Raw genomic sequence first — 15,131 nt, 5'->3', positions numbered from 1 at the left:
TGCTACTCTGTAATTCGTTCGTTGTGGTGATGGCTGTGGTGGTGGTGGTGGTGGTGGTGGCAGTTGGAGAATTAGGGTCACATGCAGATATGGTATGGAAGATCTGAGTGTGGACTATGTCTGGTGGATTTTAATATTTTAGTGAAGGTCTTAATAAGAATTTCAGCTTAATGGGCAAGGGATTGCTTGTCACTGAAGCTGTGCTGTCCATGGGTGGTCAGACTGTATAGGAGAGACTGATAGAGCAGAAGGCAGACAGCTATCAAAATGAATATCCTGTCAATGGACAGAGGTTTTTATGAAGCTATCGTAGAGATGGAGATTAACATCCAGAAAGGTGTAGTGCTGGGCTAGTAAGCACCAGGTGAAACATATAGGAGAGATGATGCTTAGGCTGTGGAGGGACGAGTATAGGTGTCTTTTTACTGAGTCCGTATCATGAAAATATGAACCTGAGGAGTTTACAATCTCGGTACGTTTGGAAGGTTTTCTCTGTATGGCCCAGAAACAAGTTGGCATTTGAGGATACCATGTGTGTGCCCATGGATATGCTGCAGATTTATCTATGTTCTCTTCAGAGGAGAATCAGTTCTTTTTATCAGCCAATACTCTTCTCATCACAGATAATAATTACATACAGCAAACTGTATAATGACGGTAAAAGCAAAACTGCATTCTCAGTGCTGTTTCAATTGTGGATTGAACAGTGCACTTTGTGTAAATGTTCCAGTCTGTCACCATGCCTCAATGGGTCACTTCAGACTCAGACCATGCATGCATTGCCACTTTATGGCAATAAGGGCTGTTAGTATGAGAAGACACTCGAACCAGTGTACATCACAGTGCCTTCATTTGAACATTCAACCACTACTGTGGGGCATAAAACAGAAAATACCTGCCTTGAAATTCTCACTTGCAGTCAATAACTCTAACTGATAAGCACTACCTACTTATTATGGCTCATAGGGAAAGCAACAAAACTATGTGCTGGCTTCTTGGAGGCAATTGGAAGAGCAAATTTGCACAAACAGTACACAACCATCATCAAACAATCAACTGGGTGTTAAGCATCCATTAAGAACTACAGGACAAACCATCCACCCCTGTGGTGTATAATACATTGAGGAACAGACCTCTGGAATGGAAGCTGGCACAATGGTGTTGAGTTCTCTTCGCCAACAGGTGCAGGATTTGCCAGACACCTGACAATAATGGCAGATGGGTGCGGAGGAAGTCGCATACCAATCATCTCAGGCACGGAGTTCTATGGGTTTATCACAGAGATGGTGGTGTGCCTGGAAGCAGTTGAAACTTGTAGTGGATAATAAACCTTCCTCTCACACAGGATGACCTGAAGAAAGTTGGTCTCAACGGTCAGGATAAGTTTGAGGATCATGTCTTCACCACAATGTGGACTGCATGCTAATGAGGATCTGAGCATGTTATGATGCACAGGACAGAGATACACACTATTAAATGTTACCTGGCAGCAGATTTTCATTTCATAGGTGTGCTACAAGTGCACTTTCAAACACTGGTTGCTTTTTAATTAATTAATTAATTTATTTTTTAAATTACATCATGGTCACCCTTGACTGTAAAACTATTTATTCATAAAATACATAGTTGCAAATTACAGCTGTGTAACAACTGTCAAACAGATCACCGTGAAAATTGTGCTTCACTTCATAAATTATACTACACTTCATAATGGCCACATGGCTTAAATTGCAACAGTGAATTATATGAATAAATATTTTTCCGCTCAAAGGTGACCAATGACACCCTTAAAAAAAATTTACGTGCTTAGAACACCAGCCATGAAAAGTTGACATTTTGTTTTTATTTCACAATAAAGTTATTTTTTTGTTTGTTTGTTTCATAAAGCTTAAGGTGGGATTCTAATGTGTCGGATCCAGCGGCATGTGTCTCTCAGCAGTATCTGTGAGCCTGTCCAACGGCTCTCCTTTAAGGTAAGCATTTCCAGTGGCATGTCTGTATTCATTCAACTACAGACATGCCACTTGAAAAGGTTGCATTCAGTTACATTAAAGGAGTGTCACTGGATCAATCACGGATACTGCCACACGACTCGTGTCACCACAGCTGCTGCATTTAAATTGCACCATTACTGTCACATTCCACGTTCCTCTTCAATGTAATCCCAAATGAATTTGCAGATACAAAGATGGACATTTTGACAGGTCAGGAGTATACGGAATAAGGCACTGGATTTGAAGCCAGAAGGAAACTGGGAGAGGTATAATGCTTGATGGTGGCAAGACCATGGGGGATGTTGGCGCGTAGGTACGTGACAACTAAGAAGACTGCAAGTAATGGGGTTGAAAAGATAGAGAGGCAATGAATGAAATGGTCTGTGTCCATGCTATAGGAAGTTAGACTGCGGGCAATGAGTTGTAGTTGTTAGTCAACACGAGTGTTGTGCCCAGTTACAACGGGGTGTCCTGGCTGCCTAGGTTTATTAATTTTGGGAAGCATGTAGAAAGTGGGTGTTTGAGGAGTAGGTGGGGTGAGAACAGACATAGGTTCCAGGGAGAAGTTCCGGGTTGAGCTAAGGAAATTCAGGAGGATTTGAGTTTATACTGGACTTCTGCAGTGTAATTACTATGGCAGGGCTTATAAGTGGAAAAGTTAGATAGTTGGCAGATACCTACAGTGAGGTAATGACAACAGTTCTTTACAACAACAGTAGAATCTTTGCCTGCAGAGAATGATTATCAAATTGCTTCACAACAGGTGAGTTGTTCCACTAAATACGAGTTCTGAGAGGTCTGTCTTTTCTTTCCAGTATTCCCCAACCAGTCCCTCTTTTGCATCTGAGGAAGAGACCTGAAAGTTCTAAAAGCCAGAATCTTTTCTACTATTACGCACTTTTCTTGTCACTCTGCACAACTTCGTCTCTTGGACTTAAGTATTGGTCAGATATTCTGTTGCCTTGGAATTTGACAGTTTTTTGAATTGACTTTTCCTTTTCATGTACATGCTACACTATGAGACAAATCTGTATGAAACAAAAAGGCATTTGTGGTCAAATTTATGAAATATTTAAATTACCTTAGCATTTTCTTGACTTTTATTATGCAGAAGTTCCATTTTTGATTGTTGATGAGGACCATTGCTCACATTGTTCCTTGACTCAAAATCCACCAAATAACGACCTGGATAAAGCACAGCAGGGGTCCCATTCTGCCACTGTGCAGTGACACACTGGGAAGCATCAGCTGTCAAGTTCCCAACCACATCCAGTATCTATATAACATAACATACATTTAAATTCTAACTTTTGGTATCAATGAATGACTCTTCCATTAAAATATTAAAACACATCATACAAAGAATTTATGAGGAGTGAAAGATAAAAATTATTTATGATAAAATTTCTTATTCCATATTAATAATCTAGTCAGTACAAGTAAAAAGTGAGTAACCGGAACTGAATAGCTGTAGCATTTTTAAGGAAATGGAGCAAATGGTAAAGATAAAGTGTCATCAAATGCAGGTTTTTGTCTTATGAGCATTAGCCCATGATCCAAGGCTTATTATTTCTCTGACTAATGTTTCCTCATCCATTGCTTAAAATATCGTCAAAGACTATAAAGACTCATCCAGCAGTAAAAGCTTAAATAAGCCACACAATCTTTACTATTCATTTGTATCCACACTATGATTGGTTTGTGACATCATCAGACTGCTGCCGAAGCTCACTGAGTCACGCCGATTGTGCTGTGCAGCTAGTAGCAGGGAAGAATGGCAATGTTTGCTTTATTTTGTACTAAGGTGCAGACTTGTCTAATTTCAATCCTTGTTATTTCCCATTAAAGATATTTTGTGCTTATACATTCTACCAGAGTGATGTTTGGATTTTGATAAAAACACAGTATTAAGAACAATTTTGGTGGTTTCATCCCGCTGCTGATCTATCCATGTTTCTGAGATGACAATTGCTCTGGCATTCCTTGAGTCGGATGTTAGTGCTTCTGTTTGTAGTTCCTATACCCACATGAATACATGTAAAGAGGGTGTTATATATTCTTGCTGTCACAAACTGATTGCTGCCTGAATATATGTAAACAGTTGGCTTGCTGAGCTTGTTTACAGTTTTACGACTATCTGAGTCTTTATATCTTCTGATAATGTCTTCAGCATTGAAAGACAAAATGTTAGACAGAGAACATGCTTTGCACCATGGCCTAATGCTCCTAAAACAAAAATCACTGAAGGTCGAATATCTTTATCAATTTTTTTGACATTGTAAATATGCATAACATCTATGATGCATAGTTTTTCAACATACAAATAAACCACCCATTCGATAACGGGTTATCTCTTCTTCTTCAGTAATGTAAATGGTCTGTTAGAAACATGTGAAAGTAGAATACCTTTACATAAACAATGATAATGGTGATTATGATGATGATGATGATAATAATAATAATAATAATAATAATAATAATAATAATACTCATAAATGAATTAAGTTGGTCAGTGAAAAATGATGAATGTCTTTTCTGTAGCACTTATTAACTGTTTACATGAATGTGCAAGATTTGGGTGTCTAGGCTAGAAGTAAATGTGAACCTAAAAAAGCACTGAAAAGAACCTTGAAACTGTATTCCACCACTCAGTTCAGATAAGATTTAGCAGAATACTGATGTCAACTGAAAACTGTATTCTTTAGCTGCATTATTACACAAATCCCTACACCCCACAAGGACTGCTAATCATAGTCTATAAGATAGAATCACAGTTTTCTGTTGCCACGATATCACATACAATTACATCATCTGTGTAATACTACAGCTTACAAACATTTTGTTACTGAATTCTACATCTATATCTACTAAGACTGAATTTAATAAGTATAGAAGAAGTACTCACATTTTCAGAAGAAACATTTCCACGAGACATTCGCAAAATGGCTGATGAATAACTAGCACACATGCGCAATGTCTCTTTTCCATCACCCCAAACATCTGGTGGACGAAGAAATCCTAATAATCTTGCAATTATTTCTCCATCTAAATTTTTCTCCATTAGTGTGTTAGTAGCAACCATATTGAAATCAACAGTAGTTGCATTTATTATTGTAACCTACAAATGAAAAGCATATCATATAAAGTACTAGATGAACCACTGAAGTAGATGGCAGGCATTTTGAAATTTAATGACATACTGGTAAATCATTCTTATGTGCTAACATCATTTGCCTTCCAGATGGTTATAAGTTTAGCCACATGTAGCATAATGTGATTATCATCAGTTTAAATTAGTTTTGTCTTCCAGTTGGTATATCAGCCTTGCCATGTGTAAAATACTGGAATTAGTATCAGTTTAAATTTAACCTTTTTTTTTCAAGTATTTTAAATCTGCCTGGAGTCAGTTGCCTTGCAACAGTCACTGCCAGTCCCAAGTCTGGATGAAGGAAGAGGGTTGGCCATTGGGCTAACAACCCAATCCCATAAAAGTTCTTTGTTACAAAAAACAAACTTGCCTCAGACACAGATGGATACAATGGATGATGAAAAGAGCAAAGCATAAATAGTCTACAAATTGAAAAATTTAATTTTGGATCTTGGAATGTTTGAAGCCTATATAGACCAGGAATCATACAGCCTAAGACCTCAGAAATTAAGCAATATAACTTGGACTTGGTGGCAGTACAAGAAACAAGATGGCCAGGTGAGGGTACTTACAAAGAAGATGGATGCAGTCATAAAGAAGATGAATACATAACTATTTTATCGAAGATGTGTAAAAAAAAAAAAAAAAAAAAAATTTAACATTGGTTTTGTAATACATGACAAAGGAGCAAATTTGGTTAAAGAATTCAAAGCTGTTAACAGAAGAATGTCCTACATAGTACACGGAAACCAAGCATCAGACGTCACACTTATCAATAGTCATCACACTTCTCAATATTCATGCAAAGACAGAGGATAAAACAGATGAAGAAAAGGATGAGATCTATGACCAACTGGAATGAACAACTGAGATCAAACTAACTACATATATCAAGACAGTGCTGGGAGATTCTAACGGAAAAGCAGGAAAAGAAGAATTCTATATACCAAATACAGGAAGGCAAAATCTGCATGATGAGGCCAATGAAACTGGACAGAGGATTATCAGCTTAGCTACCTCATACAATTTGGCAGTATGTTTTACTTACTTCAAACACAAGAGAATACATAAGGGAACCTGGTGCTCACCAGATGGAAGAACTACCAACCAAATAGATCACATCTTGGTGGACCAATGCTATAGCCAAAGCATTATGCATGTCAGTTATATAGACGAGTCGACTGCACACCACTTCCTCATTGTGCGTAGTCTTAAACTGATGTTCATCTACATGCATATAAGGGTAGTTTGAAAAGTTCTCAGAATCACCATGAGAGGTCAGTGCTAGCGCAACAAGTTGGTCATGTAATATTCATTGGACTGTTGCCAGTAAGCACGTGCCATGTCAGTAATCTTGGAAGGGAGATGTGGCAGTGACATGGCTCTGTTGTTGTTCTCGCGTAAAGATTTGCAAAGATGGGAAAAATTGAGATTTGAGCAATGATTAAGTACTTCATAAAGAAAGGTACAAAAGCAAAGGCCATACATGCCGATTTCCAGAAAACACTGGGGGACTCTGCTCCTTCATATTCAACTGTTTCCAAGTGGACAAATGAATTTAAATTTGGTCAGGAGAGCTTAGATGACGATCCACGCAGCAGTTGGCCAAGATGTACTGCTACTCCAGAAATCATTGCAAAAGTGCACAAAATGGTTATGGAGGATAGCTGGTTGAAAATGTGTGAAATTGTTTGTGCCTGCCAGATGTCATCTGAAAGGGTATATCACATTTTAACTGAAGAATTAGAAATGAAAAAAATATCTGCATGATGGGTGCCACGACTCTTGACACTGGATCAAAAATGCATGAGAATAGACATATTGGAACAATGTTTGGCCCATTTTAGGAGAAACGAACAAGATTTTTTCTGCCAGTTTGTGACAACAGATGAAACTTGGGTGCACTACTATACCCCAGAGACAAAATAACAGTGAAAGCACTGAAAATGTACTGCTTCTATGCCACCAAAGAAAGCAAAGACAATTCCTTCGGCATGAAAGGTCATGGCATCAGTGTTCTGGGATGTGAAGGAGATTTTGTTTGTAGATTATCTCCCCATTGGTAAAACAATTATTGGAGAATATTATGCTAACCTCCTGGACAAATTGCAACAAAAGATTTGCAAAAAAGGCAAGGTTTAGCAAGGAAGAAAGTCATATTCCATCAAGACAATGCGTGCCCTCAAATATGTGCCGTCATCATGGCAAAATTACACGAACTAAGATATGAACTGTTGTCACACCCGCCTTATTCACCTGACATGGCTCTGTCAAACTTCCATCTCTTCCCAAAACTGAAAATTTTTCTTGGTGGATGAAGATTCACTTCAAATGAAGAACTGATAGACGGAGTTGACAACTATTTTGCCTGCCTGGAGGAAACTCATTTTTGAGATGGCATCAAGGCACTGGAACATTGTCAGACCAAGTGCATTAATCCACAGAAACTACATTGAAAAATTAAAAAAAAAATCTCAGTGATGTAAGTACTTTTTTCTATTCTGTTCCAAAAACTTTTCAAACCACTCTAGTAAAAAGAAGAAGGAGATAATAGAAACTCCTTTAATGTTGAGAAGCTGCAAGAAAGCACAATCAAAAAACAATTTTGTAGCCAAAAATAAAAAAAACTGTACTGAGGCCCTAGAAACCCTGGAGAATGTGAAGGAAAAGTGGAAAGAAATTAAGTTCAAGGCACTAAATGTAACATAGGATACAATGGGAAGGCAGAAGAGAATGAAGAAGAGAAAATGGTTCAATGAGACATGCCAGAAGGCAACAGAAAAGAGAAGGAAGGTAAGGGAGAAGTCGCCGCCTGATAGAGAGAACGAGCAGAAAAAGGTACATTTTATCAATATCAGATTCAAGATGAAGTAAGTCCCAAGAAAAAAAGAACAGAATATATCTAACCAGTTAGTTGGAACAAGCTGAGGCAGAGAGCCACATCTAGAACTCAGAGCAATTTTTCCAGTACATCAAAAATCAGAAATGTGGATTTCAGAGTCCAATTTTTCTCATTACAGATAAGAACGGCAACTTGAATAATGACAAGCAAATAATTTTTGAAAGATGGAGAGAATTCTCTCTCAGAACTTTTGAGTCATACAGACCCACATGAGATGCTACCTGCGGCCACCACACACAAAAGAAAAGATGACGAAGAATGGCGAGAGACTGAAGAACAACTGACAATTGCAATCAAAAGACTCAGAAACTAAAAAGCCCCAGGAGGGTCAGAATAACAGGAGAATTAATCAAAGAAGGAGGTGAGGGCTTGCACTTAAGAGATATATATATAATCTAATTCAGCTGCTGTTAAAGAATGAGACACTGCCAGAAGAATGGAAATTGGTCATAATATGTCCACTGTACAAGAAGGGAAACAAAATGGAATATGGTAAGTACGGAGGCACAGCTTTCTGCATATAATCTACAAGATACTGCCTATCATTATCCCCAAAGCACATCATTCACATAGAAAAAAATCCAGTAATAACAAGCTGGCTTTCAATCAAATCGACGGACAATGGATCATATTTTCACTTGAAGACAACTGTTTGAAAAACTCTGGGAGTATGATAAAGATATCTACAGTCTGTTCCACAATTTTCAATGGGCATATGACAGTTTGTGGAGGAATAGCCTATACACTGCCCTGCATGACTTAGAAGCCCTGAGAACCTAGTAAGAATGGTGCAAACTTGTATGGATGGGTCAAGGGCAGCAGTGCATTTGCAAGGGGTCAAATCAGAAATGTCCAAAATTGAGGTTTTGTCTCAGACAAGCAGATGCTCTCTCATGTGTTCTGTTCAATGTTACCTTGTCCGCCCCCGGTAGCTGAGTGGTCAGTGCGACAGACTGTCAATCCAAAGGGCCCGTGTTCGATTCCCGGCTGGGTTGGAGATTTTCTCCGCTCAGGGACTGGGTGTAGTATTGTCCTAATCATCATCATTTCATCCCCATTGACGTACAAGTCACCGAAGTGGCGTCAAATCGAAAGACTTGCACCAGTTGAACGGTCTACCTGACGGGAGGCCCTCGTCACACGACATTTCATTTCAATGTTACCTTAGAGAAAGTAATAAGGGAATGTAGGCAACAGGAGTAGGCTGGAGTACAGATGGATAGTAATTTCAGTGGTCTCACATATGCAGATGATTAGTATTACTAAGCAAATCAAACCACGAGTTGAAATAAATATACCACAAAATGGAAAACTATGCATAGAAGATTGGGCCAAAGGTGAATCAAGACCAAATGGAGTTCATGCATTTAGGAAGAAGGCAAAAGCAGTAAGAATGTCTTGAGATAGATGACATGAGGTTCAAGAAAGTTAGCCGACACGGATGCTCATGGTCTCAGTTTACAAGTGACAACAGCATAGCAATGGACATCAAGGAATGAACAGCATGGGGAATGAAATGCATATATTCCCTCAGAAGACACTCAGCTCAAAATCAGTTTTAATGAACACTAAGATGAGAACATATAACAGTGACATACCCAGCAGTCATGTACAGTTTAGCAACATGGAGCATGACTAAATGAGAAATGGAAAAACTATTAATATTTGAAAGAAGGGTAATGAGGATAATATGGAGACCTCTCTTAGATAAAGGGGAATGGAGGGATAGGAATAATGAGGAAATCTACCTCTTAATGCAACAACCAACCACCCTAAGAAGCTGAAGAGCATTGAGAATCCAGTGGGTGGGCAGTGTAGCCTGTATGCCAGAACAAAGACAAATGAAGAAAGCATTTGAGGGGAAACCAAATATCAGATGCCTCATAGGGTGACCAAAGCAGCACTGGGCGGACGACCTGGTGAAAACTCTGGCAGCCCTCGGGATTGAAGATACCTGGGGAAACCAAGCTCAAAAACAGAAAGGAATGGAAGCTTTTGCAAAACACGTACGTGGCCTGGAGAGCCTGTGCTAAGTGTGTGTGTGTGTGTGTGTGTGTGTGTGTGTGTGTGTGTACTGGTATGTAATTACAGCCATTTAGCACTGTCAAGTTCAAGCAATCCATCAAGTAGCTGAAACACTTCTGTCATATGATAGCACAAATTTATTCATAATGCTGCATTGCATTTGTGGTTTAAAACAGATAAATCCTAAACTCAAAACATTGTAATTTCTCCAAAAATACTTAGAAATTTGCAGGGTGAAACATTGTTCAATTTCTCTTTTTGTGATCTGCAGTACTACCAACAGAAATTACTGTAATTCCACTTGAAAATGAGTAATGCTGACAGTTAAATCTGTAATTATATAGCTATGATACGGTATTTTGTGTCATTTAGTAAGGACTTTCTCACAATTCATCTTTATGAAAAGAAAATTATGTCTTAGACAGATTTAGAAATATATAAGGTGAACATCATACCTGGGTTACTCTGTATTTTAAAACTAATGAAATAATATTAAAGGCAAAATATGTATTTCAAATCAAATGAATTGTAACTTTTGAATTTGAAACAAAAATAATCTGAAAATCTAAAAAAATGACAACTAGTCACACATAAAACCGATATAATATCACTTAGCAAAAGGGAAAACTGCCCAGAGTGAAGTCTGTAACGAAATTGATTCGAGTGTGTGTGTGTGTGTGTGTGTGTGTGTGTGTGTGTGTGTGTGTGTGTGTGTGTGTGTTAGTAAAATAGTGACACAGAATTGGCCAAGATTCATTAGAGGGCACATACTCTTTGGCTGATGATTTGTTTATGACACAGTCAGACACAAAAGAAAGATGGCACACCAGAGCCAGATATGTGTTATATCTGGCTCTGGTGTGCCATCTTTCTTAAATCGGGCATTTTCCTCAAGTCATAGTAAACACCAATTTTTGTTTTCACTTTGCGGCTGCCATGATGGCTAGTGTAATATAACAGGTTAAAGTTTTGAAGTTTTTTTTGACTGTGTCAGATGAATATCCAGCATCTGTCAATCTATAACTCTATGCTTTGTTTCACACAAGTTGCTTTTTCTTTAAAAGTTTCTTTATAGAGGTTGTATGTTGTATACCATGGAAGGATGTACCCCCCTCCCCACAATCATCAATTATTCTACTATGTACACATCTCTACATTGCTTGGTTAACTACACTACTTCTAAATTTGAATCAAATTTTCCATACATGCCAATGCCTGCAGCTAAATGTTTTGAAATCCTCTGTAAGGTGCGATAATAGTGCCTACTTGTCTAGTTTATTGAAAATGTAAATTTTGCCACTTGTTTTAATTTCCTTTCTTACTTTGGTAATCATTGTCATTACAACTGTTTTATGGTCACTAATACCAGTTTCCATATGAGCATCAGTATCTATATCAACACCTACATAGTCTCCGACTGCTATCAAGTACGTGACAGAGTGTACTTACCAATGTACTAAATGTTTTAGGATTTCTTCCTTTTCAATCACATATGGAGTGTAGTAAAAATGACTGCTTAAACACCGATGTGTGCACTTGAACTATCTAATCTTGTCACTTGTGGATATTATGGGAGCAATACATAGAGGCTGAAGTATATCCTTCGATTTTGCACTTAATACTGAAATGTTGTATGTGGCTATTGCAGCATAATTCTCATTTATTTTAAAGAATTTGCTAATTAATGTTTTTAAGTTGTTACATGATGCCCTCTTTTGAGTCAAATATGCCTGTGACCACTGGTACTGCCCTTCTTTGAATACATTCAATATCCCATTAGCCCTACTTGGTATAGGTCTCATACACTTCAACAATATTGTAGGAGGGCCTTGTAAGCAGTCTCTTTTGTAAACTGACAACATTTTCTCATATCCTACCACTGAAATGATGGCTGCCACATGTATGACAGCATATGTAACCAATCCATTTCATATCCTCACAAGATGTTACATCTGACTATTAATATAAGTTTATGTATTGCAATATCATCACTCATTGAGACACTGATATAGGAGTCTTAGGATACTACATTTTTGCATTTTCTTTAGTGTGCATTATCACATGTCTGATCATTTAAGGTAAGTCGCCAATGTTGGCACAGCTTTGAAATCTTCCATGGTCTCACTAGGTAGTTTTGCAGATTTTTTCAGGTCGCGTGGTAGATAACTGTACCATCTACAAACATTCTGAGGTTACTATTAATACTGTCTACCACACAAGTAATGTAAAACATTAACAATAGGAGTCCCAACACAATTCCCTGGTGCACACTAGAAGTTACTTCCAGTTTTGTCAATTATTCTCCGCCCATGTTGTGTCCTTCCTACCAAGAATACTCAAAACATTCACAAATTTACTTTGATATCCAACATAACTGTACTTCATTAATAAATGTTAGTATGGTATTGAGTTCAATGCATTTACAAAGTCGAGAAATACTGCATCTACCTAACTGCCGTGATCAATGATTTTCAGGATGTCATTTGAGAAAAACTCTTGTGTTTCCCATGGCTGATGTTTTCAGAATCCCTATTGGTTGAAATGGAGAAAGTCATTCTGTTTGAGATATCTCATTATGATCGAGATCAGAATACGTTCTAGAATTCTACAAGAAATGAACATCAATGAGGTTGGACAGTGTTTTTGTTGATCACTTTTGCTATCTTCTCATAGTAAGGTTGCTTCCCATCTCTGGTCACAGTTTTTTGTGTTAATGGATCTATCATATGTTATGGTTTAAATGGAAGCTAATTCAGATGCAATTTAAGTACAGAATCTAAAAGGGATTCCACCAGGCCCTGGAGACTTGTATAATTTTAGTCATTGTAGCTGGTGCTGCTAACGCTAATATCTCTATCATTCATCTTTGCAGTGATGCTTCAATTAAATTGGTGCGGTACTTCTACTGCTTATGCTGCAAAAGAAACAGCTGAAAACAGAGTACAGAATTTTTATTTTTGCTTTGCTAATCTTAATTTTGGTTCTTCTACCATGCCTTGAAGCATTAAGGCGTGCTTGTCACCATTACAACTTACATAATTCTGTCGTGAGTGTATTTTCAAACAATTTGTTCTAAGTAGTTTTCATAGAAAGAGTTTAATACTATTTCACAGAAGATTATGTGATGTCCACCATTTACAAAATTATATTTATCCTAATTGATTGTTTGAGGATTCAAATCTCCTCCAATGATGATTGAAGAACATAAGTATTAGCAACATGATGTATTATAGCTTTGGTTTTACATTTCAGATTGTTATAGAGGGTGTCCCAGCAATGTTGCAACAAATCTCTAGTGAGGTACATCATAACGATTGAGAACTGCATAGCAACAAATGGCCACAAACATCAATGTACACTAGTAGGTGGTGCTGTATACTAGAGTACTGGAGGGGAACACTGCTAGGTGTTGCTGTATGCAAGTAGAGCAGGGGAACACAAGGATTTCCTCATTTGAGTACTAGCCAGCATACAAGGAGCATGGAATGGCATATAAATGGTGAGCTTACAGATATCCACTTAATATATGGAATAGCTGAGTGCAATGGATGAGCTGCTGGATGCATTTACCGAAAACACTTCATAGACAGAAATCAACTGCATCACTGTTAGTTTGCACATCTGCATTGAAATTTATGCACGATTACAGGTTGGTAAGTAGTAGCAAGGCTTGTGACGAGAGGCTGTGATCAGTGTGTTCAATCGTTAGGGAAGAAAATGTGTTGGATGCCATGGAGATTCATAGTGCCATTGCTTCATATTTGTGAACACCTCGTAGTAGTGTCCAGTGCGTTTTGAACATTGAGTCCTTATGCATTTTTCATCTCCAAAGGGTGCAGTTATTGTGCAATGACCATCCTGCATGTGTGCATTTAGCGAAGTGATTTCTGCAGCAAAGTGGTAAAGATACGCATTTCCCAGCTACGTGTTGTTCACTGCTGAGGCCACGTTCGCTAGAGATGACAATGAGCATCTGTGGATACCAGGAAACCCCCATGGTGTGCAGCACCACTGGCACAACACAACTTCACAGTTAATGTGTGAAGGCGTGATTGGCCAGCGACTGCTTAGTTGTGCCATACCTTTTACCATCTTTCTTAATTGCTGCGAGTTATCACACCTTGATCAGGTTTTTCTTGGCTTGCTTGAAAATGTTCCAGCAAATGTGAGGTGCAGCACGTGCTTCCAATGTGGTGGGGCACCAGCTCCTTTTGGACTGGCTTTTCACGGGCATTTGAACAGGTCATTCCTCCATAAATAGATTGGGCATAGTAGACCAGTTATCTGACCTCCACATTCACCAAATTTATTAAGCCATGATTTATTTCTGTGAGAAGCTGTGAATTCCTGATTTATTTCTGTGAGAAGCCTTTAAATCCTGTGGTGTCTGAACTAAATCTTGTTGCAGAAATTGTCTGCACAGCTGCCCGCAATCAAAGAGATCCAGGTGCGTTCGAGTGTGCCTGGCTGTCAATGCTCCATCGGTGTTCACCATGCATATCATCTGATGGTGCAAACTTTGAGCACCTGCTGTAACATTAGAGCTGTATTCATGTCATACACCGTGGTACTCCTTACGTTCAATACATGTTTCAAATAAAGCACACTCTGTTTCCTTTACAGTCTTCGATTTCTGCTACCACTTAACACTGCTTTGCATTTCCCAATCCTTGTTAGTAACACATTCCATGGATTATTTTGCATGAAAGATCATAATTATGTGAAATGAGTCATTAAACATTCACATCACAAGTTACTTTGTTCATATGGTAACACTCTGAACATTTACAAATTTTTTTCTCTGTTTCTTTCTTTCTTTTCTTTTCTTTACAAAAGGAAAAAGATATATAGGTGTTAGTAATTCCTACCAACCACCTTTCACATATTGCAATAATAGAAATACTTCTACAGAAAAGAATGAGTTGTCAAGGAGAAATTTTCTCAGGTGGTTATCAAATTTTCCTTTGCTGTCTGTGAGAGATTTTATACCACAGGGTAAATGATAAAAAATTTTTGTTGCAGCATTGTGCACCCCTTTTTGGGCTAAAGACAACCTTCATGA

At 38.1% G+C, this 15,131-nt stretch overlaps 1 protein-coding gene across 2 annotated transcripts in view; it reads right to left on the bottom strand.

The window, feature by feature from the left end:
* The window catches only part of LOC126272042 (multiple epidermal growth factor-like domains protein 8), a 371,715-nt gene that overhangs the window by 169,784 nt on the left and 186,800 nt on the right, over positions 1-15,131 (bottom strand). For both annotated transcript variants that reach the window (XM_049974556.1, XM_049974557.1), the window contains exons 12-13: positions 4,900-5,112; positions 3,076-3,270 (exon numbers count right to left, since the gene is read on the bottom strand). In XM_049974556.1, the coding sequence (XP_049830513.1) occupies positions 3,076-3,270; positions 4,900-5,112 (408 nt within the window). The remainder of the gene's footprint in view (positions 1-3,075; positions 3,271-4,899; positions 5,113-15,131) is intronic.

This window comes from Schistocerca gregaria, chromosome 5, assembly GCF_023897955.1.
Source record: "Schistocerca gregaria isolate iqSchGreg1 chromosome 5, iqSchGreg1.2, whole genome shotgun sequence".
Classification (NCBI taxonomy): Eukaryota; Metazoa; Arthropoda; class Insecta; order Orthoptera; family Acrididae; genus Schistocerca; species Schistocerca gregaria.
Note: the sequence above shows the minus strand (reverse complement) of the source record. Positions and strands in the feature narration are given on the sequence as shown.